Here is a 26,982-nt window from a genome sequence, read left to right as displayed (position 1 = left end):
ATAAATTAACCGGCAGCTTGCATTATACACTTAAAAGGCTCAGAAATAAATAGTAAATAGTGGAAGAGTTTTCTTGGCGTAGCTCGCCAGGCATTGATTTACAATTCCATTGCATTACAAAACCGACGTTACAATTGTTAAAAAAAAAACTTGTTATAAACAGAACAAAATATTTTCCAAGACTCTGCCTTTGCAAAACAAGAAACCTTTAATTAATCTTGTCTTTTCACAGAGCCGTGATGTAATACCCCAGGGATAGCGTTAAAATGGTACAATGAAAAATATTTTCACAAAAAACTTTAAAAGGACAGCGAAAAGTATTAATGATCAAGTAATTTTTCTTCAAAATCTTTATTTAGATTATTACACTTGTAGTTCCCAAAAGACTATAGATGAAATACACTTTGAAAAAGTACAAACATTTTCGCCTGCAAATACCTTATCGGTTGGTCGGAATGCCGCTTTAAGGTCGACAACGACATTTTTATCTCTGTAATGATTTGCATTTCGAAAAAGTCTTTTTTCTCTTCTGTGACAATGCCTATTGTAACGAGTGTCAGTAGTTACGTAATTAGCTGTTCCAAAAAAGCCTGATAAATGCTGCCGGCGTGAGGTTTTTGGACTCATCCGACCGGGGCACTTGGAAAGGTTGCATCTCGTCTAACTTGGACTCGCTGGAAGAAATGAAGCTAATCGTTGCATTCCTGCTGTTCGCCTCCGCAACCGCAGAGATTCATAACTGGGTTGGCCTTCCAGAGGCGAGGTTTGAGAAGCTAGATCAATTACTCGAAGGTATGTTACTGTTATTCTTCCGTTCTTTTAAGCGTAGTTTAAGACGGCATTTTCACATTAATTTGCTACGATTGAGTCGTTCTTTATCAATCTCGCTCGTGGAATGCTTTCTACAAGTTTTGGTGTAAAGCAATTTAACCACATGAAGTACAAATTTCAGAAATGCTTTTTGGAGACGATTTAAAATTCAAATTTTCTGCATCTTGGAAGTTTTCTGACTACAAAATGTTCGCTTCCCGTTGTTCCCCATCCAGTAATTTTTGAAGTTGGTTACGCCCTTCATACAACAAGGCTTCGTCTTGTTTTAAATCACTGACTTAACTTTCAAAGTTGGCTGCATTTTTAAAAAGGGTTTTTCTGCAAAGTCCTTGCAAAATTTCCTGTCAAAATTTATTAGCTTGAAAACCCACCTTTTCACGGCTTTTTACGGATTTATTTCATGTGTTCTGTATATTTGTTTCACATTTCGCCACCAGCCGGCTCACGATCACTCGAGCACAGAAATTTAGAAAAAGAATGAACTTACATTAAATTTGTCGATGAGAAAGAGAAAGGCGGGCATATGAATAGCTCAGCCGCAAAAAAGTCGCATCGAAACCAGCTCTGAATGTTCAAAAGTCTAGTTTAAATTTTACAGCTCACAACAGCTTTTTAATTGCGCCTAATTTCCAAGCTCCGCTTCGAGAATTATAAAGTGAAATCGGATTCTCGACAGCATCTTTATAAACGTTCATAAGAATATAACGAAGCAGTCAGTCCAAGATAGACTTTAAAAGCAGCTTTTATATGAACAAAAGAAATACAAATCTTGTGTGATTTTCTCAGGTTGTTTTTTAGTTTGAGCGAAATTAATTGCTAAGGGAGACTTCGACTTCCACAGGCCGAATATATACAGTCCACTGGTGCCAAAATATAAAAGTGAATGGGCTGAACAAAGTACAAAGTTCATTCGCTTCGCTTAATTAACTTAAGTACATGCAACAAATAGTTTTAAACTAGGTGATTTGCATAATAAAGTGAAATTGCTTTATGAACCAATTGCAAAACACTCGATTCGGCTTACATGATTGTATGAACATCTTTCCGCATGAACATGCTCCCGCTCTTTCTGAAAGGGAGTTTCGATTTTTTAACAATTCGAGATCGCGCACTCTTTTCTTACTAAGGTGCGTTTATCACTAAGAAAAACTTAATGGAATATATTTCATTGCACATTAGCTTTCGAATCGAAATGTTTTTTTCTTTGGTAAATTTCATTCATCGGCAATCTTGGTCTCCGTTTATTGTCGGAAAGATTTATCATTAAACTGTTTAGTTTAAGTGAAGGCCTAAAAGACAAGATGCGTAGGGTGTGTGAACGCACAAAACTTAAAAGGAATGCAGTAATCATTATTTTAATTAACGAGATATCACAATTGTTCAAGACACAAAGAGCTCCCTCGCGAGTCGAGTGTCCCGCGCGCGTGGGGCCACGTGATCCACTTGGGAATAGTATGCCGGCAACAGTTTGCAAAAACGCATAGCATGATGTGTGTTATTGTTTTTCTTTCACAGATGAGCCGTTCTTTGCCAAAAGACTCGGAAGCCCTTCCACCGCTGATCTTTCAATCCTCCTGGATAGCAATGAAGTTAATGATCACGGCGACGAGGAACACGGAGAAGGATCAGGGGTTAATCCAGGACCGGATCCCACTAAAGGAGCCGTGCATGATATTGTTGAAGCGGTAAGGCACGGAATAATTTGTACTTGTGATGAGAGAGTGAGTGTGGAAATTTGGAAAACAAAGCAGTACATGTACATGTATATGTGACATTCATAATAAATTGTTTTAGCCATGCAGCTGATATCATATTTTATTTATCATGTTTTAAGTAGCTGATATTTCAACATCCTAAGCGGAAATATGTATCTTTATATTCAGTAATACTCGGTTAAAGTAAGTGAACACAAGACTATTTTTTCTTTTATCCGTTTCAACGTAATTGCTTCTTAATTTCTGTTGTCTTCGATGCTTCATGCATCCCCGAAATGCCTTCTTAGTTTCTTACAACAACGTCCCATGTTCGGGGCGTTTTTTTTTTCGCGGTTTTGGAAATTTTTATCACGAAAGAAAAATGACAGGACTGCGGAAGAATTCGGGAATTTTTGAATAATTGGAGAAGTAGAAAAAATGATAGAATTAAAACTATAGTGGATACCATATTTGACCGCCATCATGCATTGGTTCGGTGGGGCCTACAGGACCAGGGATTTAATTTCTTTTCTTCTTTTTCTTCCCAACCCCCATCAAATTTCAGTGTATTCACATTGGATGCCTTTAAGGCATTAAAATAAATCAACTGTTTAATATTTTATTGCAGTTACATGTCATCATACCAGCCATAAAAGACCTGAAAGAGGCAAGAGACAAACAGAATCGCGGTAAACTTCAATTCCTTTCTTTACTGGTAGTAACAAGTAGTTTGAGTCAACCTTAATACAACTCAACCCAAAGAAATAAAGCACGAAAATTCACTTTCAAGAGATTCAACAGTCTCAGGGTTTCATTTTGAAACGTTCAGACAGTTTTTAAATAATTTAACTGAGATTATATATTTAATTTCAGAATATGCGAGGAAGTTTGTAGATACCCTGAGAAGAGCTGACGAAGACGATGTGAAGAGGGTTTTTGGAGCACATATCATGGCCCTGCACAAAACTTGTGTTGACATCAAACTTGCATTTGCCCGCCATGCTCATGTAACAGGTAAATATCATTGCTGCTGCTAAATTTCCTTTGTTTTTTTAATTTAAAGTAAAATGCTTCGCGGTGCAAAATTTACGACCACGATTTTTTCAAATATAGATTCGATTTCTAGTACAAAGGTCCATTTTCTCCTGACAACAAAATCACACCAGAACACTTTCTCTGAATCAGTATTTGTAAAATTTACTTTCACCCTTCAAGAAACGTTAATAATAATTAGAATCAAGTTATATCAAAACAAAAAGCTCTCTGCAAAAAAACTTGAACGTGCTAACTTGGCTTAGCAATTTCAGTAAAAAAAAAAATATAATGACATAATCATGAAAACAGGGCTTAGATAGCCTGCAAACAGCGAGCGGAAGAGCGGGTCCTGAGTGGGGGGGGGGGGGGCTCCCGCGCCCCCATACTCCCCCCTCAGACCCCAATCTTCCGCTCGCTTTGCTTGCGTTCGCCGCTCGTTCGCTCGCGTCATCCCACTTGCCTTTCTCACGGAAACCCCACTCGGGAGCCTCCGGTTCGCAGGCTATCTTAGATAGGGCAGTCGGAACGTGTACAGTTACCATGTGAGGATTGCATCGCATCTGCAGCTTTATATGTAACCGTGTTTTTTTTTTTCTTCAGGCTTGTTTGACTTGATAAAGACTGATGATTTGGACTTCACTGTATTAATGGGTCATGTTATTGCAGCGGCAGAAGAAAAATCTTTCGGTTAGTAATTACGGTAGTTAAAAACTTTTTGCCTAATCTTGAGCAGTCTGATGTGGTTTTGCAAGTCATTTCGTTCTTTTCCTCTCGACAGACATTTTTGCTGTGTTTTCCCTCATTGTTCACTCAAAAGAACTCCATAACCACCCTGGAGTCAAAGCTATCATGACCATCGGACAGATGGTCGTTGATGCAGCCTGCGATGTGAAACTGGATGGTATGTTCACTACATTCTCTTTACAGCATCAGAAAAAACTACCCTTAGAAAAGATCTCGCGTCCCTCACGCGACCTCCTGCGCGAACTCGCGTGTGTTGCGCGTTTTAGAGTAGGATCAGCAATTTTAGGCAAATCAGAAACAGCACTGACTGACTGTTCATCGGATTAAATAAAATGCAGAACAATTTACCTACAAAGCGCACATATAATTGTTTCATAATTTTTTGCATTCACTGACAAGTTTAAAAAAAGAAATTAACACGTCTCATGTTGTTCGTTAATCAGGTCTTCTTGACAAGGTTGTAGAGATTATAGAAAACGAAGATGAACATGGTGACTTTGATTTCAAGGATAAAATCATTCCATACCTTTACCAGAAGAACAGCAAAAAATGCCCTGGAGGTAAGTGTGAATTTTATTGGCAAACCGCTCATTAGCCGCACATGCAAAACGCACTTTACAACCCTTATTAAATAGCACATACAGGGTGGCCGTCACATCCAAAATGTTAGTTCGGTAGAACTACGTTTTATCCGACAACCGCTATCAATTCATCTGAATCCTAAGTCTCTAGTTTATAGATTACGGAATTGCCTTCCCTGATTACAACGAAACTGAGAACAGTATAGTCTCATTAATTTAATTTCTACATGTAATTGTATCTTAATATGATCAGAACGAATGGGTTTGTGTAAATAACTATCATACATGTAAGTTTCCATTCAAAACCATAGTTTTCTCAACTAAAAAATTGTTGGAAGTTTTGTGCACCACGCGCGCTGTCGAAACTCATTAATATTTATATACCCTTTTAATAGCCAATCTTTATTCTAAAAAGGCGGTATCACTGACTAATTGCATGTTATCTTTAACTATAAATAATAAACTTCTCGCACAATCTTAGATCGTGTTTAGAAGAATGCCGTTATATGTATGTTAACGTTTGTAATAAATTTTTGCATGGCCAGTTTCTTGCTTCCTGATTAAATTTAATTTCCTTCTTTTTACTAGGTTTGATGGAATATTTGAGACCACAGCAAAGTACTAGCATGAAGGCAAGATTACTAAGCATCATTTTCGAAAAGTGCAAGGAAGGTATGAATTTTTAATTGTCTTTAATGCATCGCTAGTGTTGGCTAGACCTTATCAACATATCGGCTGTTTTACGTCTAATTGCTTGTAATTAGGATAAATATAAGTGCCATCCCCTCTCCCTGTCTGAGTTTTTGTCTTTCGCATTTTTGAAGAAAGGAAAATTTAAAGCTGTCTGTCTACAGCTTTTTATGTTGCCTTGGCAATATTGTTTTGACATCCAAATTTACCCGCATTTTTTTTTTTCAAATTTGGAGTTTTCAAGGATAATGCATAGTTCTAATATTATTTTACCTTTTCTTCAATAAGAAAATTAATGTAATTTCATTTCCATTCTTTTATAGTGAGGTTTATCAGGTTTACTGTCAGTACCGTGATGGATGTAAGTTTTTATTTCTATACTTTCCATTTTGTGCATTTGAAAAATAAAAAATGATAATTCCCAAACAGCATACTGTACATTTAACCTTTTCGCTCCTTGTTAGTAAAAAAACCTAGAGTGCGACCATTCAAATGAAAGCAGGCTGAGCAGTATTTACAACTGCTACAGTTATTCTTTAAAAGGTGGTTCTAATTTTGATGATAAGCTAGGGAATATTGTCTTGAAGTACATAAAAAAAATATCTGGAAACAATGAAGAAAATTAACACTGGTTCTCTTCTACAATCGAGTTTATTTCCCTTTGATTGCTATTGGTACTGTTACCGGGCAATTTAAGCACACCTCAAAGTACTGCGATTGATTAACAACTGTATAATTTTTGCAGGCAATCAAACTCGGCCAAAAAGTGGAAGTTATAAAAAAAGTGGAAGAGAGACGCGTTAAAGGTATGCTGATTAGACTCAGGTCACAAGTGATAATAAAACACTCGCTTTGAATTGTTTCAACAACGGGGTAAGAGCAAATATGTGAATTTCCTTGGTTTAAATGGAAGGGAGAGGAAATTTTCGGCTCTTCAGGATTTGAAGTTATTTCAACAAAATAGGGCCTCTGCTTCGCAAGTCAAGTGATTTCTGTTAAATAGCCTTCCTACAAACACCACTTCTCACTTGTTGAGACCTTCTTTAAGCCTTAAAATTTAATTATTGTTTAAGTTTTTAAAGGATTTAGAATATACATAATTCTTGGAAATGCAAAGATGTCCATAAAAAGTATGTATTTAGAATACTTGTGCCAAGATAATAGTGACACTTACGTAACTGTTTTTATTTTTTATTTTTTTATTTTATTTATTTATTTTTATTTATTTTGCAATACGACATTACTTACAAAACTTACATTAAATTACTTACCTACACTACTTACAATACTACAACTACTTACAATACTTACTTACACTACTTACTTACACTACTTACAATGATAAAGCTACTTACAATATAATGAGGATACTACTTACATTCTCACTTACAACTAAAAAGGTAACACTTACAAAGGCAATAGAGGTTTACAAAAATAAGCTAAATGAGGCAAAAGATATATATGCATATGAAAGAGAAAAAGACTAAGTAGGACAAAAAGTCGTCCATTTTTTATAAAACGTTTTTAAGGTCTTATTCTTTGTTGAGATATATTTTTCTGTTAGAAATTTTATTTTAATCTTTATTTTAAACCCAACTAAGCTTGGTAGTATTTGCGATCTTCTGCAATCCCATAAATACAGTTTTCCTATTAATAGGAAATAGTAAGGGGCTTTCTGAAGTTGTAATGCCTATTAACACATCTTTTAAACTCAAGTGGACATATTCTTTTGATACAGAATAAAAGTAAAATTCAAAATCTTTCCAGAAGAGTTTTGAATAAACACAGTCAAAAAGGTGTCTCGGGGTTTCTGGCTCAAACTTACAAAAGGAGCATTTATCATCTGTGATGTATCCTATTTTGTATAATTTGGAATTGGTATATAGTATAGAGTTAAGGACCTTGTATTGAAAGGCCTTGACGTAGGGCTCGGAACACACAGTATGCGGTAAAAGAAAAGCTTTTTCTAATTGATCGTCAGTTAAATTAAAATCGCGTTTTAGAGCTAAAGAGATATTAGGATATTGCGCTTTTTTGCTTATAAGCAATGTATAATAGTCTTTCGATTTTTTCATCATAATATCAAAAACATTATTTTTAATAACCAAAGAGGGTGAGGTTGCCAGAGGGGTGCTGATGTCTGCTTTTAACTTAAATTCTTGGAGGTGGGACGGTATGGCATGTCTGAGGCCTGCCCATACTAGAAAGTTTGCTTTTTTGAGCTTTTTTGAAATAATATCATAGGATACTGTAGTATTCAAGTCAAATCGAAGATCCATTACATTAATAAAGCCGGACTCAAAGAAGTGTTTATAAAAAATCGGTGTACTATTTAAGCCTTAAAATTTAATTATTGTTTAAGTTTGTAAAGGATTTAGAATAGACAAAATTCTTGGAAATGCAAAGATGTCCATACAAAGTATGTATTTAGAATACTTGTGCCAAGATAATAATGACACTTACGTAACTGTTTTCATTTTCAGATATGATGAAAGACGTAACGACCTTTATGGAAAGCAACATGACAAAAGAAGCTCAGACTGCTGTGGGCGACTATGTGTTGACTAATCTGAGGAGGGCCCTGATCGTCGGTCTGGCTGTTAAAAAACAGTTAGAGTCATTTGGCCCTGGATCCAGGCCTTCGCCCTCTGGTGGTCCCAGGCCTTCTGGTAGTCCCAAGCCCTCTGAAGGTCCTAAGCCCTCTAGTAGTCCAAAGCCCTCTGAAGTTCCCAGTCCTTCTAGTAGTCCAACACCCTCTAAAGGTCCCGAGGCTTTTGATGGTCCAAATTCCTATGAAAGTCCCAAGCCGACTGGTGGTCGCGCCTTTCTGGCCGAGTTATCAGACCTTTTACAGTAAGTCTTCTCTATTATAATCTCTAATATATAGTTATATTTACAAGTTTTCTTCCTTCGATAATGATGCCTCTCTTTTGCAAGGCTTCAATGCTCAAAATATTTTTTGAAAAATTATCTAACTTTTGAAAAATTTCATAAAACATTTTTATCATCTTAGAGTTGGAAGAGCATATTAACGATAATATGATTTTGGAGAAGTCGTAAAAAAGCAAAATGAGAAGAAAAACTGAGAACCTCAGCTCTTATAACAAGTAGACGTAAATTTGTTTAACGTCCAAATTCAAATTTTATCGAATAATAGAAAAATAGAATTAATTGGTAATACAAAAATAACAAAAAATGATTTTTAAATTTCCTGCTTGGCGCCATTTTTGATTTTTTAACTTGCAATGGTCGCTTATTGTTTCACACAATAGATGCACTACTTCCAATCAATAGCAATAACGATTACACGTCATAAAATCAAAAATGGTGGTATGCAAGAAATTTTTTTATAACTTCCACTTTTTGGCGAAAATGTTTTTTCTTCCTAGTCTCGTAAAATTTGGAATTGACACATTATTACAAATAATTCAACATCAACTTGTCGTAGTGGAGGTTTCCTTTAGTTAATTTAAGGTTTTGCTTGCCATTCGAGTACAAATGAAATAAATTCATAATAACGTATTTTGTTTTAAACAGATGAGCAAAATGCATGGTTTTGAAATGTTCATAAGTGGGGAAACACTTTGAATTAAGGAATCCTGCATATACGTATATTCGGACTTGAGTATTTGGCTGACAGTATTTTTGTACTTTTCTGTCTTTTGCAGGTCCGAAGAAGACTTTTGGGAAAAATAAAATTGCCTTGACCACGCAAAGCTAGCCTCGTTTAGCAGCTGCCATCTTATAACGAACTTTGATCAGTTAATAGCTCACGTTCACACTAATTTTCACGGATAAAATGGCGATTTGTCGCAAGAAAAGTTTGTAAAAAAAAACTATGCACTTTTTGTAAAATACATATCCAGTTGATTCTAAATAAAAACGTATTAAAACATTTGTTCTCGTTTGCTTTTCTGTCGGAAAGAATAGGTAGTTGAGATATTTCCAACAAGTAAGTGAGGTTAAAATAATCAAAAAAGCTCTGCGAAAGACATTAATAAATTACCAAACAAACTATAGATAACAATTACATAAAAAAGATTTGTGTCATTTAGACTGGGAGTCACAAACAATTAAACAATAGAACTGGGACTGGAATTTTAGAAAATCAGGGAAAAATAGGCTGGGAAATTGGAATTTGGGCACAATTTGTGCAGAAAAATTAAATTTCATCCAGCCACCCCCCCCCCCCCCCCCCCCCCTTCAAAACCCTCAATAAGTATATCCCTCTTCACAAGAAAGAACTAACAATTTTTTTCTTGTGTTTTATGCTTTACTCTAAGAAGAATAAGCGAATTCGTCAGTCTTATGCGTTTATACTCGTGGTTATCCTTATGCTCATGCTTGTGAAAATAGCTAGTGAAAACCCACATTTTTATTTTTCCGTTCCATTCGGGAAAAACTGAACAACGCAGGCACGAGTTTTCACCCTTAGAGACCATTTCTTGTGATTATTTTGAGCGAAAATGAAATCATTTCTAATATAAGATATTTCCTCAAACAAGTCGTTTTAAACTTTCTCTGTCAATTAAAGCACCACTGGAAGGTACTAATCTTACCATGGTAACAAAAAAACATTCAAACTGACTGAAAAAAGGAAAACCAAAATACTATAGTATGTAACCCAAAAATAAAGTACTTGCATTGTAGCCGCACGCGAAATAAAATCAAAATCGACGGAAAACCGTTAATTAAATGCCTTCGGCAAAGTCATTTTCATATTCACTTCTAATTCAGTGTCTGATCGCAAAATTAAATTTTTCCGCTTTGTATAAGCGCATGCAGTGAATTTCCACAAGTAAAATTATTATAATTCTTTTCACGTCTGTAACAATGCCTTTTTATTTTTAGTGTGAAAAGTTGCATTTTTGAAATAACATATAAAAAGTGAGAGCTGTTCGGGTTTGTTACGACCCTCTGTTATTAATCTCTTAAATCTCCATTGTTTGCTATAAGTCAAAGCTTAGTTAAGATGAAATATATTGTGGCATCAATTTTAAATTATTTTCATTGGCAATTTGCACAAACACATGATTGAAGTGTTGTACCAGCCAAGGAGCATGAGATGCAAATTTACGTTTTTTCCGCTTTGTGGCAGTCTTTGTACTCTAGGAACAATATTTTTTATGCATGAGACAATGTTTATTAAAACAATTAATAGAGGTTATGTAATGAATGTTTTAATCCTGGAGATTAAAATATAAATTCTCCTATTGAATTTTCATAGGTTGCTTTTGAATTTATCTTTAAGAATTTGGTTAAAAATCAAGACATTAATTATGCGATTGATTATTTTTTGTATTCTCAATTCTTGCCTGCTTGGCGTTATATGGGTATCGAGAGGAGAAATTACATTCCAATCACTCCTGTAAATTTATTCAAACTCGGATAAAATCGTATACAAAAGCCTGCAGGTAAAGATTGTTCAGCTTCAGTTGGACAGGCAGGACGGGCGCTAGAAACTTGCATCTCGTTTTGGACAGCGAATGAAAATGAAGGTTGTCATTGCCACATTGCTTTTCATCTCGGCAGCTGAAGCAATTTGGAATCTTGGTCTTCCAGAGAGGAGGTCGGCTAGACTGCATCACTTGCTGAAAGGTAAATATCTTTCTTTCATTCTCAATAACTCTGGGTCCCGTTGATGGCATATAAAGACGACATATGTAAAAAAAAGAAAATCGACTATTTTGTGCCGGAATGTGGAAGTATTTTATAAAACACTGCGATCATCTACGTATTTTTGAAACCAGACTTTTCGAATTCTTTCCTTGTTACTGTATACCTGTACATCTATATTAAGCCTTGGGTTAAATGAGATTTCACTAACAGTCTCATACAGGGTGCATAATTTACAGCCCAGTTTTATGAGTGGCTATATCTAGTGAGGACTTACATGCCGGTGCTTTAATTTATCGCAAGTTAATTTGCTGACAAATGAACATCGATGTAATAGCACAGTGGCTTTGTCATGGATTTTAACAGTTTTTTGAACAGCTAAAATAATTATATATTTGTGTCGCAGGAAACCTAAAACTAACGGTCCAGTTTTATTAAAAATTGCTAAACTATATGAGAGCACTGAAACTGTTAAAAAGCGTCTTTGGCTGCAAATGGCTAGGATGGAAATGGATTGCAACTTGAAAAATTGAGGCTAAACTTTTCAAGTTGTTTCCTCGCGTCTTCAAAAAAAAAAATTGGTAGTCTGATTTTGATTTCTATCCACAGATTAAGGTTAAATCTTCCATAAGATGTCCAAAGATAATGTTTTTCATGAGTTAAGTTGCCTACTACTAATTTCAGAACGGTTTAGGTCAAAAATCTGCGAAATCCCTGTGACGTAGCTTCTTTAACTGTGGCAAATTGGTAATATCACGGTTCAAGGTAAAAAAAAGACAGCTGAAGTCATTCAGCCACTTACCGAAATTGATACAAACACAAACACAAACACAAATTTTTTAAGCTACTGCGCAGTTATTTTAAGCGATTAAACAGTACATAAGTTGTTATAGGAATAACTAATTATTATGTCAGAACACTTAAAACGAGTTGTTTGCTAAAAACATTACTCGACGCGATTCACTGCAAAACATTTTCCGCAATCCGATTTGACCTCATATCATGGTCTGAACACAGGGACAACTGAAATCTTTGAGGGGTTTGTATACACTTTCACCCACATTCAAGAACCTAGATTTATTGAATGGGCAGCAAACTAATTAGCCTCTATGGGGGTCAAAAAAATTTCCGCATTTGAGAATTAGCTAGAATTAGTGCTTGTTATGCCTTGACAACAGGCAGACAAATATTTTGAAATATCGTTTTGTTGAAAGTCATTCAGCACAAAACTGGACGATGATTCAGTACAATTAGTTTTATCTCTTTAAGCTTTTTTATGTTCAGTTTTTAAGATATTAAATCGTATTTTTCCTTGTTTAAATCGCCGAGAATTTATAATTAAGTCCGCTTTATGCTATTTTATTGTCTTATTTTTGTCTGTGACACATCGGACATGCATGGGAAAAACTTTTCTCTATTATTACTTTCTATTTATATCTGTTTTTGTTTTTCTGTATTAGCGTGTGGTAAATTGTTATACGGAAAACAAATTTCAATTGTATTCATTCTTGGTTTTGTAATTGCAGTTCAGTTATATATTGTTCTTTTGGCGTTGGAACATACTGTAAATTTTATTCTTGTTTATTTTTAAGAAAGTTACTTATAACAGAAAATCATGGATTTGAAAAAATCCTGACTGCCAGCGTCAGTTTATAAAATGGTACCTCATGGCTGGCGTAATTTAATTCTTTATGTTTCAAGTTCGTTCCTCACTATCCATTATCCCAACCGTTCTTGTTTCTCCCTATGTTTTTCAACTTTTCTTTGGTGCTTTTACCTAAGTTTACAATTGTCATGACTGTTTTCATCCCGGCAAAACGCTTCCAAATATCGCGACAAAGGTTTTAGACAGCACAAATTAATGATAAAAGAAGGAATTGTGACAGGTGTACCACATTTCTTGAAAAATCACGAGAGCAGGGTGGGAGGGCGGTGTGGGTGTAGTTAAAAACTGACCAGTGATCTACTATTTGTATATTTATCGCGTTGCCATGATTAGGCAATCAACACAGCATTAGACTTGGTGATGACGCGAATTTGCGTGGGAAAAAACGCTTACTAATCAAATTTGAGGGAAGACGTTCTCTACATGAGGTACGAATCCTTGCAGACTTTGACTCGGTTTACAGACAAATATAGACTGAGCTAAAAACGAGAAAGTTTTGTGAAGAATTTTGCAATTATTGATGAATTTAATGACATGGCGCCGAAACGTTGCGTTCTTGCGTTGATATTTCTTATAAAATGTTTTTGTATTTTTAGCAGGAAAAAACAGTCAGATAAGATCAGCAGGTTCAAAGAGATGTCATAGAATGCACTAGCAAAGTTCATTGTTGACATTCTCCCCTCCCCCCCTCCCCCCCCCCCCCCCCAACCAATTGTCCCTCTGCTTTTTACTCAGTATTCTACTCTGTTATTTGTAGATGGACCGATTGATGCAACAGAACTCACGAATCCATCCAGGCTCAAAGAGAACAGCTCACCTTGTTAGTCTTTTTGAAAAACGTCTATCGATACTGAATGACCATGATGAAAGCGGCTCGGGATCCGGGGAAAGCGGCTCGAGATCCGGCGAGAGTGGATCGGGATCAGCAGGAGAGCGGATCGGGGTCAGAGGAGAGTGGATCGGGATCAGAGGAGAGTGGATCGGGATCAGCGGAGAGCGGATCGGGATCAGCGGAGAGTGGATTGGGATCAGGGGAGAGCGGATCGGGATCAGGCGAGCCTAGTGGCTTCAAGCCCACTGGTTCCAAGCCTACTGGGTCCAGGCCCACTGGGTCCAAACCTACCGGGTCCAAACCCACTGGGTCCAAGCCCACTGGGTCCAGGCCCACTGGTTCCAGGCCCACTGGTTCCAGGCCCACTGGGTCCAGGCCCACTGGTTCCAGGCCCACTGGTTCCAGGCCCACGGGTTCCAGGCCTACGGGTTCCAAGCCCACTGGGTCCAAGCCTCGTGGTCCTAAACCTAAGCCTTGATAGCAGCCACCACGGTAAATGGTGTTAACATGTCCTTGATGTTTTCTGTTGTTTCTTGTTTAATTTCTCTTTCATCGTAGTCTTTAAAGACGCTTATCTGATTAATTCACAAAAGAATAATAGGGGTAAACAAAATGCGAATATCAACTTTAAACAGCAGCAGCATGGTATCCTTTGTAACTGTTGGATTTGACGCCTTTTTATATCTTGTTCTTTTCCCTAAAAGACTTTAAGTCCCAAAATGGGGCGTCTCTTGTTACATAACTGCAGTCAGACCATTTAACAGAAATTCTCCAAAAAAAAATGTTCGCTCTTTTATATTTTATTAAGCAACAGTCCGCCAAGATCACTTTCCTAGCTGAATGGCAAAGGTGGTGTGACTTGGTAACCGTGAATGCAAACTTTGAAATGCTACATTCACCGCGTAGCACTGAGCTTAATTCTGACCGATTTTTTATCCACCTTTGAAAATTATACCGAAACCTTTCATTTTTGGTACTTCGTTCTAAACCTGTTTTTTGTTTTGTTTTTATCTTGTAGGTACTGCTGAGACGACCGTATTATCTTCAGACTTTTTCACGCGAGATACCAGTTGGAAACGTTTATGTAGAATTAAAATAAAATCAGCACGTAGTTTACTAAGACGGATATTTTTTTGAATATGCATTAAATGAATTAAATTTACTGATATCCTTTGCAATTGTCGTTTCCTTCGAGCACGCTTTAGCAAGTTCACACTTCTGGTTTTCCCAGACATTTTCTCCTCTTTCCTTTGTGGTCCGTCCCTTCCTCTTCGTTCTCTTGCGGTCCCCTTCTCCCTTCCCTCTTCCCGCCGTGTTGTCCTCGTTCTGTCCCTTTTCCTTCTGCCCCCCCTCCCTCTCCCTCCTTCTCTTTGTTCCTTCTTCTCCTCCTTTGTCCCGTCTTCCCTCCCTTCTTCCATGCCTTCTGTGTCCCTCTCTGTTCCTTTCTGTTCTCTCTCTTGTCTTCCATCCCTCCGATCCGTAAATAGCCGGTTAACCTTTTATAGGCTTTTTAAGCCCGGGCCAAACCAAGGATGAGAGCTGATGAGATTTGACTTTCACTGAGAGTTTTTGTCAAACTCGCAGTGACTATCATCAACATTCGGGCCAAACGAGAGAAAACTCTCATCGACTCACATGAAAAATTTGAGCATGTTCAAAGGCAATGAAAGCCCATGAGAGTCGATGAGAGTGCATGCATGACAGATTCAGGCCAAACGACAACAACTTTAAATTATTTTCCACGAAACTTTGCGCCAATACATGAATTAAAGTGCTTTATCAGCCAAGTAGCGTCACATGCAAATTTACGTTTTTCCGCTTTGTGGCAATGCCTTTGTACCCTGGGAAGAATATATTTTACGCATGAGGCAATGTTTATTGAAACAATTGAAAGTTATGTAATAAATGTTTTTTAATCTTAGAGATCAAAATGTGAATTCTCCTTTAGGATTTTCATATATTTGCTTCTAAATTTAGCTTTGAGAATTTAGTTGAGCATCAGGACAATAATCATGCGATTGATAATTCTCTGAACTTCTCATCACTTACTTCTTTGGCATCTATATGGGTATTGAGAGGAGAAAGTACATTCTAATCACTCTTGTGTATTAATGAAGGTCGGATGAATATTATACAAAAGCCTATAGCTAAAGATTGTTCAGCTTGGTCAGGCAGGACGGGCGCTCAGAAACTTGCTTCTCGTTTTTGACAGCAAGAGAAAATGAAGGTTTTCATCGCCACATTGATTTTAGTCTCGGCAGCTGAAGCAATTCGGAATCTTGTTGGCCTTCCAGAGACGAGGTCTACTAGACTGCATCACTTGCTGAAAGGTAAATATCTCTCTGTCATTCCCGATAACTCCGGGTTAATTGTACACAAAGATGACTTATGTTTAAGTGTCGGGAAAAAAATCGATAATTAATATGGAAGTATTTTAATGCTGCGATCATTTACGTATTCTTAGTTAAAACCACACTCGTTTTATTTATTTCTTCACCTGTACACCCTTATCTACACAAACCCGTAAGTTGACTGATAAAATCTGCTACCAGTCCTATACAGGCTTACATAATACACAACAGTTTCTATCAGTTTCTATATTTTTATCCGGCTGCATCAATTAAGGGCTCGTATGCCGATGCTTCCATTAAGAAGTCGATTTGGTAAATCTAAAAGATAAACACCGGTATTTAAGAACCCAGCTTAAACGCATTTATTTACAGAGTTTGCGTTTGATTCTACATTACGCCCCCGATTGGTAATATTACGGTCCAAGCTAAAAAAAGGACAGCCAAAGTCATTTGGCCCAGTATTCCCTGAAATTGATACAAACACAGAACAAAAAATTGTAAGCTACTGCAGTTTATTTTAAGTGATTGAGCAGCACATAAAGTCTTAATGGTGATATTTATTTTTAATGATTTAGTCAGAACAATTAAAACGAGTTGTTTGCTCAAAACATTACTCGTCGCGATTCACTGCAACATTTTTTCCGCAATCCGATTTGACCTCAAAAAATGGTAGGAACACTAGAGCAACTGATATCTTTGCGGGGTTTTTTTACCCTTTTTTTTAGAAAAAAAAAAAATTCCTTTTCCCACCCTTTTTCAAGAAACTGGACTCAAACGGGAAGCAAAATATTAAGTTTTACAAGCCGTGAAAGATTTTGATGAACACCTCTATGGGAGTCAAAAAATTTTCCGCATTCGCTGCTTAGTGCTTTGTTATGCGTCGACAATAGGCACACAAAAGCTTTAAATATCGATTTGCATGGTCAGAATAAAACTGGATGCTGATTGTACAAGATTTATTTCATTAAACGTTTTTGCACATTTTAGTATAAGAATGTTAAGTTTTAACGATCGAAAATCACATTTTCCTAGTTATAAGTCATTCAAGAATCGCTGCATAATAATTTATTGACTTTTTTTATCTGTGACACATCGGTCATGCATGAGAAATCATTTTTTTATTATAATTATTTTTCTATTTATTTTTGTTTTTCAATATCAGCATTACAAGGTAACGCTAACGTCCGCTGCCGATCACAAACTGTTGTTACGTAATGCGGAAAACAAATTTCAATATTCATTCTTTTTTTTTTAATTGTAGTTTTTAACCCTATTTTTGCGTTGAAGACAGTGAAAATTTTATTCACGTTGAGGGGGCGCTGGTGATGATCTACTACTTTGTAAATATAAATACAACGCGTTGTCATGGTTAGGCAAGACATCATAAGACTTTGTGCTGACGCGAACTCGCGTGGGAAGAAACGGTTCAGTGATCAAACTTAAGTATACCGTTATCACGCGTGTTTCCCAAGTGTCCCTCCCGTCCGCCCATGCTAGAGATCTAGACTGAGCTGAAAACGAGATCGTTTGGTTACAGAAGATAACAGTGCTGAAATTATTACTTTTTGCAATTATTGATGACTTTGTATTTTTCGCGGGAAAACAGTAGATGAGATCAGTTTTATTATGTTCTCTGCTCAATGTTCTATACATCAGTAAATGCCTACCTGCCATTACATATTTTTTAATTACAGTTTGCAGGTTCAAATAGAAATCATGGAATGCACTACGTAGCAAAATTTATTGTAGACAATATACATTGCATAGTGCTCTCCCAAGCATTACATTTTATCTCTCCCCCCCCCCCCCCCCCCCACCCCACAGATCAAAATAGTAACTAGTCACTAATTAAGTGGACAGCGCTAAGAGCTGATAACTAATAGGTATTTATTAAATTTTTAACTCAGTATTCCACTCTGTTATTTTTAGATGGACCGATTGATGCAACAAAACTCACGAATCCTTCAAGCTTAAAGACGACAGCTTACCTTGCTGGTCTTTTTGAAAAACGTCCACTGACACTAAATGACCATGATGAGAGCGGCTCGGGATCCGAAAGTGGTTCGGGATCCGGCGAGAATGGATCGGGATCAGCTGGCGAGGGTGGTTCGGGAGAAGAACATGATCTATTAAAGACATTGGCTGAATCGGTAAGTAATACAGTCATTTTACAGTACTTAAATACCAATTCGGGAACGTTTTTGAAACAGATCCCACCAGAAATGTGTCAAAATTAAACGACGTCAAAAAATAATACAATTAATGGATACTTTTCCTCGTAATCCTCGTGGAAACTGTATAAGATCTGCTCAGATATGTCCAGAATTGAACACTTAAGAGATGCACGCTCTTTAGGATTGGTGTATCGGCAGTATTGCCTACTGCCGGCACACCAGAATATCTCATAATTATTAAATAATTGCTATATATACGGGTGCCACGCGGTCTCTTTATCACAAAATGTCCTTACTAATAAAAGTTCACCAAAACACACATACTATGCTACGTGATATTAAAATGCAAACAACCCAAACATGAAGGACTAATGAAAATTTTTGCCCCTTTTTTTGGGTTTAAAAAATTTTTCCCCCCCGAAAAAAAAAAAAAAATAAAAAACCTTTGTTATTAAAGGGTTTTTTTTTTTTAATAAAAAAAAAAAAAAAAAGGTTTTCTTCAAAAAAAATTTCAGGCCAAAAAACTTCTCTTTTTTTAAAATACAGCTAATTAAAAATCGCTTTACAGGCCGGAAAAGTTGTCGGGGCTGTCGAGAAACGGGCCCCTGGTCATTAGTTTAGACAGCGGACGTACAGGGTTTTGCATTTTATAATTAGTGTCTTTTTTAATATCCTTTTGTTATTTTGGAAAAATATTGTATCGATATTTAGCTATTTTCTGACGTCAAAAAAAAATAAGTGAAATTCAGATTAGATGGCGAGGTCAAGATGAAAGCTATCCAAACTTGTGTGGATGTTCTAAAAACAACCCTTGTACGATCGTGGAAGTATGATTTTCCCTACACGTCCTAATAACATTTATTGGTCGCCCCCTTACTAGCTAAGTAAAACTGTCACTCTCAAATTTATTACAGGTACGCTACATCGGACCAGCTTTGAAGAAACTGCAAGAGGCTAGGGACGAAAAAAGTGAAGGTAAGCTGATTTACGGCGCCATTTTGAACCGGTATGCAAGTCGGTGATAAATATCTTTTGTTATGCATTGTATTCCAATATTGTTTGTTCTCACGGACAGCATTGTTTGTACGTTGGAATTTTCAGAAAATGCTGAGGAGTTCCTAGGTGCGCTGAAAGACAAAGATGACGACGAAGTGAAGGCATTGCTAGGAAGACATGTCGTTAAACAGCACATGCACTGCGAGGACATTAAAGAACAATTCGCCAAATACGTCAACGAATCAGGTAAAGACTCTTTCTTTGCGTAGCCCATAGGCTGATTTTTGGCAAAACTCGTTATCCAATTGGCAATGCGCGCTGAGCAAGAGTTCGAGGGCTTAGATACTAGTTTAGCCTGCGTTGCAGACGAACTTGACCCCACGTCTGCAACGCAGGCTAATATTAGTTTAGAAGAAAATAAAATTTCCAAGGGAAACTACCAGCCCATAGGCCCGAAAGACTCTATTATCCATACTGTTCTCCACTAAATTTTCCCGGAGCGGCCTGTAAAAAAAAAAGTAAAAAAAGTAAAAAAAAACCAGAAACGGCATATTTAACACTTTCCAGCGCTTGGAACTTTCTTAGTTTGTTTAGTTTCCTCTAAATTTCCTATTTCCTTCAAATCCTGATCCATCAGCAAGGTAACGTTTGCGCCATATATAATTCCGAGTTACGCCCGCAGCTGTTGCGAGGTGCCAAAGCTTAAGATCGAGTTCAATCTAGTTTATCGGACTGATTTTGCAAGCTGACCAAACTGCTAAGTCCGGTGAAAACCGGTTATGCATCTTCTTTTCCAATTTTCATTCTTCTTTCGACAGTCATTAACGAATTGTTAGAAAATGACGCCTTGGACTTCCAGGAAGACGTGGCCAAGATGTTTGAGGCCGCCGAAATGTACCCTGAAGTCGGTAAGAAACCCAACCTGTACTAATATCCTATGACCTCCTCTCCTATTAATTTTAAAAAAAAACCTTTTGTTTTCCTTAAGGTACTCTAGATCTTAATCTTTTAGCAACGAAATTGTATCGAAATTTTGTTACACAAAAACGTTGTTTATACCACCTCGTGCAACGCTTGTTGCATAGACGTTGCGTGACTGTTCATTCGAGAGTGTGTTTGCGCGAACTTATAAATAATACCTTTATTTAACCACATCTGTTTTAAAAACGTTGCAAATACATGCTTGCATTGAGGGGTCGTGTGTACGTGTGACTAACTACCTACCTAGAAAAAAATGTTACATTGTACTAAAAAAGATATTATATTTTAATAAGATAGATTTAAAGAAATACCTGAGTGTCTGGTGAACTGCAAGTGTTTATATGGGTCCTCCTTTTTGCCTGCTGTGGTTGGTGCGTTTGTGCGACCATTCCGTCACTCTGTGCTGGATTGAGTCAAGGACGGAATCGTGGAAAACGCAACTTTTCGAAAAATTAGTGTAACAGGGCCTAAACAATTTTCACTTGACTAAATATGACATGATTTCTTTCATTTCTTCTTGTTAGACGTTTTTGAAGCGTTTTCTTACTTGGTTCACCAGCATGGACTCCACGACCATCCTGGAATAAAGGCGATCATGATCATTGGAGGAATGGTCGCTAATGCCGCCTGTGATGAAAAATTGGATGGTTCGTACCTTTGAGCTCAAACTAATTATTGATTCCTCAGGGCAAAGAGAAGGATCAGTATAAATGTTACAAAAAAAAACAATATATATAGGGGTTTTTTTTCGTCTTGGATACAGTCATTAAATTAATCTCCCTTTTTTCTTAAGAAAGAGCTTAAGCCAGAAAAAAAGAGTTTTAGAGTTTCTACTCTCACAAACATTTAAAAACATGTCCAACCCCCACAAAATTTCTCGCTATGGCAAAGGTCTGGTTGTAGCCCTATTGTGAATGTTGTTTAATCACTAGAAGTGTAGCAGCTCTCGTAAGCTTTCAATTCTACTGTTCCTCTAAATTTAGCATTGTGATCGATTTGGGGGCTAGTAGTATTGCCCCTACTGTTTGTTCAGTTGTTTTCTCAAAGGGCATGGCAAGCTATTCGTGTGAGACCTGGCGAGGGCTGCTATCCTACCCTGTTTTTTATAACACTTGTTTCAGGGACGGCGGAGCAATTTTCCAAGTGGGGGGGGGGGGGCTGACTAGTGACTTGAAGTGGGGGGGGGGCTTAAAAGACTCTTACCTTAGTACGTAAGTCTTTATTTTTTTCGGAAATTCTGGGGGGGGGGACTAAAGCCCCCCCAGCCCCCCCCCGGCTCCGCCGTCCCTGTGTTTATCTGCTGGACAGTAGCAAATGTGACATCAGCAGCTTGTATACAACGATAATGTTCCTATCTGTCTTTTATTTCTGTTCAGGTCTGTTCAGTAAGATTGGTGATTTAGTAGAGGAGTATGATCCACATGGGCAATTTGATCTTGCGAGCAGAATCAATCTGGATATCTACGCAGAGAACAACGTCTGCAAACGTGGTAAGTTAATTACATAAGAAACCCAAGCATAGTTAAATAATAATGTTTAAATAATAGCATTTTAAAATTTATGAGCTTGTATTGTACTGTTTGAATTGTACTGCTCCTCCAATCAGAATAGAGTAACTTTGTTGAATGTGCTAAACGTAACTTACAAGTGAACATGCGAGTTGCACCGAACCCTTTGTCACCAGATATTGGCACATGTTCATGCATGCGAGTCGTTTAAGTTAAAAAGAATGATTATTTAGTTTTCCAGAGCTAAAATTCGAAAATGACTCAGAAACTTTTAAACTGATTGTTCTGCAGCGCATCAGTTCGCCAGCTGTTGGTTCGATTCAATTCAATTATCAATTCCGTTCTTTCTTTTATTTATCTTTTCTCTCAATATCCTGTTCTTTAATTGGCAAACGGCCATCTATCCCTTCTTTATCTCCTCAAAGAGAATGGGGCCATCGATCTTCCTCGATCCTCCAAGCCACCCTATCTCTCACTGCAACCTCTGCCTTTCTCCATGTCCTAACACCAAGATTTCCCCTTTCTTTATTTATTGTTCTTCTCCGCGTTTCTTTCGGCCGTCCACTTCTGCGTTTGGCAAACGGTAATTTACAAACAAACGATCGCGATTACCAAGTGATACTTGCAAATAGGACATTCAGTTACAATACTACTACGTTGCCTGAACAGTCAGTCTTTTTTACCCTACAATATACACACAGTGCTTACTACCAATATGCTACTTATTTCGTCCTTTCTTGTATCAAATTGGATCCGATTTGATGTATGTTTGTTTGCCAGGTTTAGTCAAACGCCTTGAACCACAAAGTGGCATCAAAGACAGAGTACTTGATCTATTGTTTGATGGTCACAATGCACCTAACTGCAACGAAGGTTTGTATATTAGTACTTATATTTTAATCCATAATATCGAAAACAGTTTGATTTGTGTTGCTACTTTGCCGCCTAAGCTTCTCGCAAAACTCCTTGAGCGACCAAGCTTCGTGTGAACCAGGGACCATAGTTTAGTCAGTTCTTTTTCTCACGAATATATACAACGCAACGCCAAGGCGAGACAAGGGTACTAGACATCAAGAATAGTCAGGCATATCCCTTTCCGTGAGATTTTTTAAAATGTAGATATCTCCTGGTTATACTTTTAACTTTGAAACGGTCGTTCAAAATCCAGCTGTTTCCAGAAAGATCTTCCTTTAATAGTACAGAAGCGTATGGAAAATCGTTCGCGACAATGCCTATGACATGGTGTTTCAGCGCGATTGAAGAAATCATTTTCCCCTTTAGTGACGCTGGGGCACTATAAACTTCATTTAACACCAAAATTGTCTGTTTGTTGACCTGTCGCTTCTGTACTTATATATAACTTATATATAAGGCCACTTCTCTCGAAACCGCTATGTATACACAAAGCGCGAACAGTGGAGGGGGCGGGACCACAATTCCCTAGCTGAGAACTTTATTGACGGCCCCATAAGGCGTCTTTTAACCTTATGAATTTCAAATTCCTTTCCAGTGAAGTTCATTAGGTTTATTGTGGACACAATCATTGAGGTAAGTATTTCTTTTCGTCCATCAATATATTTTTATAATAATAAAAATTGATTTTTCATTAGACCCCGTTTCTTTTTGTTTTTATTTTTTATCGCGAAAAGCTACGCGGAATGTTGGAGAACCGTAAGTACACAGAACAGGGCGAGGCCTGCCGACTTTCACGAATCTGGTTGGTTCCCCTACTGCTTTTTATTCGCTGAACGAACGCGCACGCGTTGCTCTAAAACTGAGGATTTTTGGCTTAATAATACACAAAATCGTAACGATAGTCAACTTAGCTGGCCTCGTTGACTTTTCGCTCATAGAAAACTCGGGATGGTAGCCTAATGGTTATTTCAGATAAAGCTCAGAGCTAGTGTAGATCAAACACTTCTGGAACTTCGCTTGTCAAATTTCGATTAGGAACAAATTCAATAGTTTAAATTTCTGACTTATCCAACCTTGACCAATGGATAAACAAAGTGTTACTGCAATTATTTCAGGGATTCACTGCCAATTTGACGTGGACAGTTACAATCCTTTTCAGAAATGATTTGCCAGTCCAAAAACAACGTCCAAACTTGATTAGTTTGCAGTTAATGAAGGCTTACAAAGCCATCATTAACTGCAAAATAGTGTTTTAAACTGGCGACGGTTTGTGCTCTAGACTACGGAGGTAGAGGCTCGGATTCCAGCAATGGCCGGGTAGTACGTAGCTAGTTTTTCTAATTTCCTTAGCAATATCTTTCATTAAATGTCATTTTTGCAGTCTATCAAGCTTGACCAAAAGTTTGGACTTCTACATGCAATCGCAAAGGGATACGAACACGGTATGTACTCATTTATGTAACCTACTTTGATTGGGTTTAAGTTACGCTTTTTAACCTTCAGCGTTTCAATCTAATCCAAAGTTCTGTAATGAATTTGAAAGGAGAGATCTTTGAATATGTAGGTTTATAAGAGGGCCGTAACTAGCAAGAGGCAAGACGAGGCACTTGCCTCGTCTAGATTTTTACCCCGAAAATTAAAAACAAAATATGTTTTATTGCTTAAATAATCCCCAGTTGAGCAAGATTGATCTTTCTTAGGAAATGCCTCAAGAAAAATGTCTCTGAAAACGTTTCAGAACTTCTAGATTTTAAAATTTTGTGAAGAGCCTGCCCCCAAAACTCACTAGCAAGATCGTGCCTCGTCTGTGGCAAAGGTCTGGTTACGGCCCTGTATAATAGTAAAAGTAGGCTGGTTATCCAATTTCAGTTTCGTTTTCTAAGACAAGGAGTATCTTTGATGTGCATGAGTATATTATATGCTTACTATGTTTCCCGTCCTTCCTCCAAAAAAATATTTCGCTGTTATATTTTTCCTTTTTTAGAGCTGATTAACAAAGTTACATACCTCATGGAAAATGGTCACGAGGATCTTGCCTTCAAAGTTGTGGGCGGATATTTACTGCAAAACTTGAGAGGAGCCTTAACAGTCGGTCTTGCTGTTGAGAAACGTTTAGGGCCCAAGCCTACCGGTTCCAAGCCTACTGGTTCCAGGCCCACTGGGTCCAAACCCACTGGTTCCAAGCCCACTGGTTCCCAGCCTACAGGTTCCAAGCCCACTGGTTCCCAGCCTACAGGTTCCAAGCCCACTGGTTCCCAGCCTACAGGTTCCAGGCCCACTGGTTCCCAGCCTACTGGTTCCAAGCCATCTGGGTCCAAGCCCACTGGATCCAGGCCCTCTGGTTCCAAGCCAACTGGTTCCAAGCCAACTGGTTCCAAGCCCACTGGTTCCAAGCCCACTGGGTCCAAGCCTCGTGGTCCTAAACCTAAGCCCTGAAAGCAGCCAACACGGTAAATGGAGTTAACACGTCTCAGATGTTTTCTGTTGTTTCATGTTTTTAAATTGTTTTAATTATTAGTGGTATCCCTTTCTTAACTCCTTTTTCTTCTGCGCCTTAAAAGACGCTTGTTTGATCTATTTTGGGGTAAGCAACATGTAAATAATCAACATGACATCATTTAAAATAGTTAAACTTGACGTCTTTTCGCCACCTTCTTTTCCCTAAAAGTCCCAAAACAAAACGCGTCGCGTTTCATGACTGCAGTAAGACCATTCTTCAAAAGTTCTCAAAAACTGTTTTTTCTCCCCCCCCCCCCCCCCCCCCCCTTTTTCGGAAAAAAAAGGGGTTGAAAAATTAAAATTTCCCGAAAAAAAAAAAAAACCGTCCCCAACCAAAAATTCTTTTACCTACCCTGGAAAATAAAATAAAACCTTTTAATTTTGGTACTTGGTTATAAACCTGTCATTTTGTTTTTATCTTGTAGGTCCTGCTGAGAAGATTGTATTATCTGCAGACTTTTTCACACAAGATACCATTAGAAAACCTTTATTGTTTAATTTAGAAGAAAAGTAATTGCTACACTTAGTTAACTAGGACGGCACGACGGAGAGCTATTTTGAACACACATGGATAAATTAAATTTACATTACCTTTTCAAGTGTCTTTTTCATTGAGCAGGTTTTAACAATTCCCTGTTTTAGTGTCTCAACTTCCACACATAATACCCTTATTTTTATTGCCCTTTATGTGATATCTTTCGTTCCGGTGTTTTCGGGATTCTCGTGATCTCTTTTCCTGTTGGTGGTCCTTTCCGTTCCCTTCTCCTCTAGCGTCCCCTTAACCACTTGTGATCCCTATTCTTCTGGTGATCCCTATTATTTGGTCGTGCCAACCCTAATGGTGGTCTATTCCCTATTGATGCCATTCCTCCTTTTCCCTTTCATTTTTGTGGCCCTTTCCATTCTGTTGGTCCCTTCCATCCTTGTGGTCCTTACCCTTCTGGTGGTCCTTTTCATTCTTGTGGTCCTTACAATTTTGGTGGTTCTTTCCATTCTGTTGGTCCCTTCCATCCTTGTGGTCCTTATCCTTCTGGTGGTCCCTTCCATCCTTGTGGTCCTTAACCTTCTGGTGGTTCTTTCCATTCTGTTGGTCCCTTCCATTCTGGTGGTGTTTTTCATTCTGGTGGTCTCTTCCCTTCCGGTGCCTTCTTTCATTCTGGTGCCATATTTCTTCTTGTTTGTCCTCTCCTCCTGAAAGTCCATTTCCTTCTGGTGCCTCATTTCCATCTGTTTGTTCCTTCCCTTCTGCTGGTTCGTTCCCCTCTGGTGTCTTAGACGATCTGATCTGGTTTTTTCCCTTCTGGTGGACCCTTAGAGGGTCATTTGTCTTCTGCTTATCTCTTCCCTTCTGGCAGCCCCGTTTCTTCGAATGGTATCCTCCCTTCTGGCAGTCCCTTTCTTTTTGGTAATCGCAGTCCTTCTGGTGGACCTGAGCCTCCTTTGTGCCGTTTCTTTCTGCTGCATACTTCGAATTTCCTTTCTGGTGGTCTAAAGCGACCTGGTCTTCCCTTTAATTGTAGAGGTTTCTTTCCATGTGGAGGCGCCAAGTGGCCACTATTTTTGTACCAGTCATTTCATTTCTGGTGCCGCATGCCTTCTATTGATTCTTCTTCTCTGGGATGATCCATATAATTTCAGTGGTTCCAAGTCGTCTGACGGTCCCTTTTCATCTGTGTTTTTCTTATCTTGACTTCAAGCCTGGTGGTTCCGATCCCTCCGATGCCGCAAAATCGTAAGGGTTTTTAGCTTATATCTGGTAGGGCTTACAAGCGTCATACAAAACCGTTTGGAAATGAGATGACAATCAACGACATTAAGGTGGCTGGTAACGGTTTCCAGCGCTTTCAAGCTCCTATACTTTGATGGATT

At 37.9% G+C, this 26,982-nt stretch overlaps 2 protein-coding genes across 2 annotated transcripts; both read left to right on the top strand.

Moving 5' to 3' along the window:
• The first annotated feature begins 654 nt into the window (after positions 1-654).
• Positions 655-9,438, top strand: LOC144658764 (uncharacterized). The gene is made up of 12 exons (XM_078519232.1): positions 655-792; positions 2,347-2,516; positions 3,154-3,214; positions 3,399-3,539; positions 4,161-4,247; positions 4,339-4,461; positions 4,748-4,864; positions 5,474-5,557; positions 5,899-5,936; positions 6,321-6,381; positions 8,059-8,428; positions 9,244-9,438. The coding sequence occupies exons 1-12, from the start codon at positions 684-686 to the stop codon at positions 9,269-9,271; spliced, it is 1,389 nt and encodes a 462-aa protein (XP_078375358.1). The 5' UTR covers positions 655-683; the 3' UTR covers positions 9,272-9,438.
• A 6,403-nt stretch (positions 9,439-15,841) lies between these two features.
• On the top strand, positions 15,842-25,697 carry LOC144659020 (uncharacterized). Its single transcript, XM_078519555.1, has 12 exons — positions 15,842-16,019; positions 17,970-18,190; positions 19,129-19,189; positions 19,316-19,456; positions 20,029-20,118; positions 20,716-20,838; positions 21,568-21,681; positions 22,480-22,572; positions 23,210-23,247; positions 23,996-24,056; positions 24,599-25,064; positions 25,539-25,697. Exons 1-11 carry the CDS (start codon positions 15,911-15,913, stop codon positions 25,048-25,050), a joined length of 1,503 nt encoding a protein of 500 aa, XP_078375681.1. The 5' UTR covers positions 15,842-15,910; the 3' UTR covers positions 25,051-25,064; positions 25,539-25,697.
• The last annotated feature ends 1,285 nt before the right edge of the window (positions 25,698-26,982 follow it).

Source organism: Oculina patagonica, chromosome 6 (genome assembly GCF_052425735.1).
Source record: "Oculina patagonica isolate OP01 chromosome 6, crgOcupat, whole genome shotgun sequence".
Classification (NCBI taxonomy): domain Eukaryota; kingdom Metazoa; phylum Cnidaria; class Anthozoa; order Scleractinia; family Oculinidae; genus Oculina; species Oculina patagonica.
The sequence above is the reverse complement of the archived record's forward strand: the minus strand, read 5'-3'. Positions and strand labels throughout refer to the sequence as shown.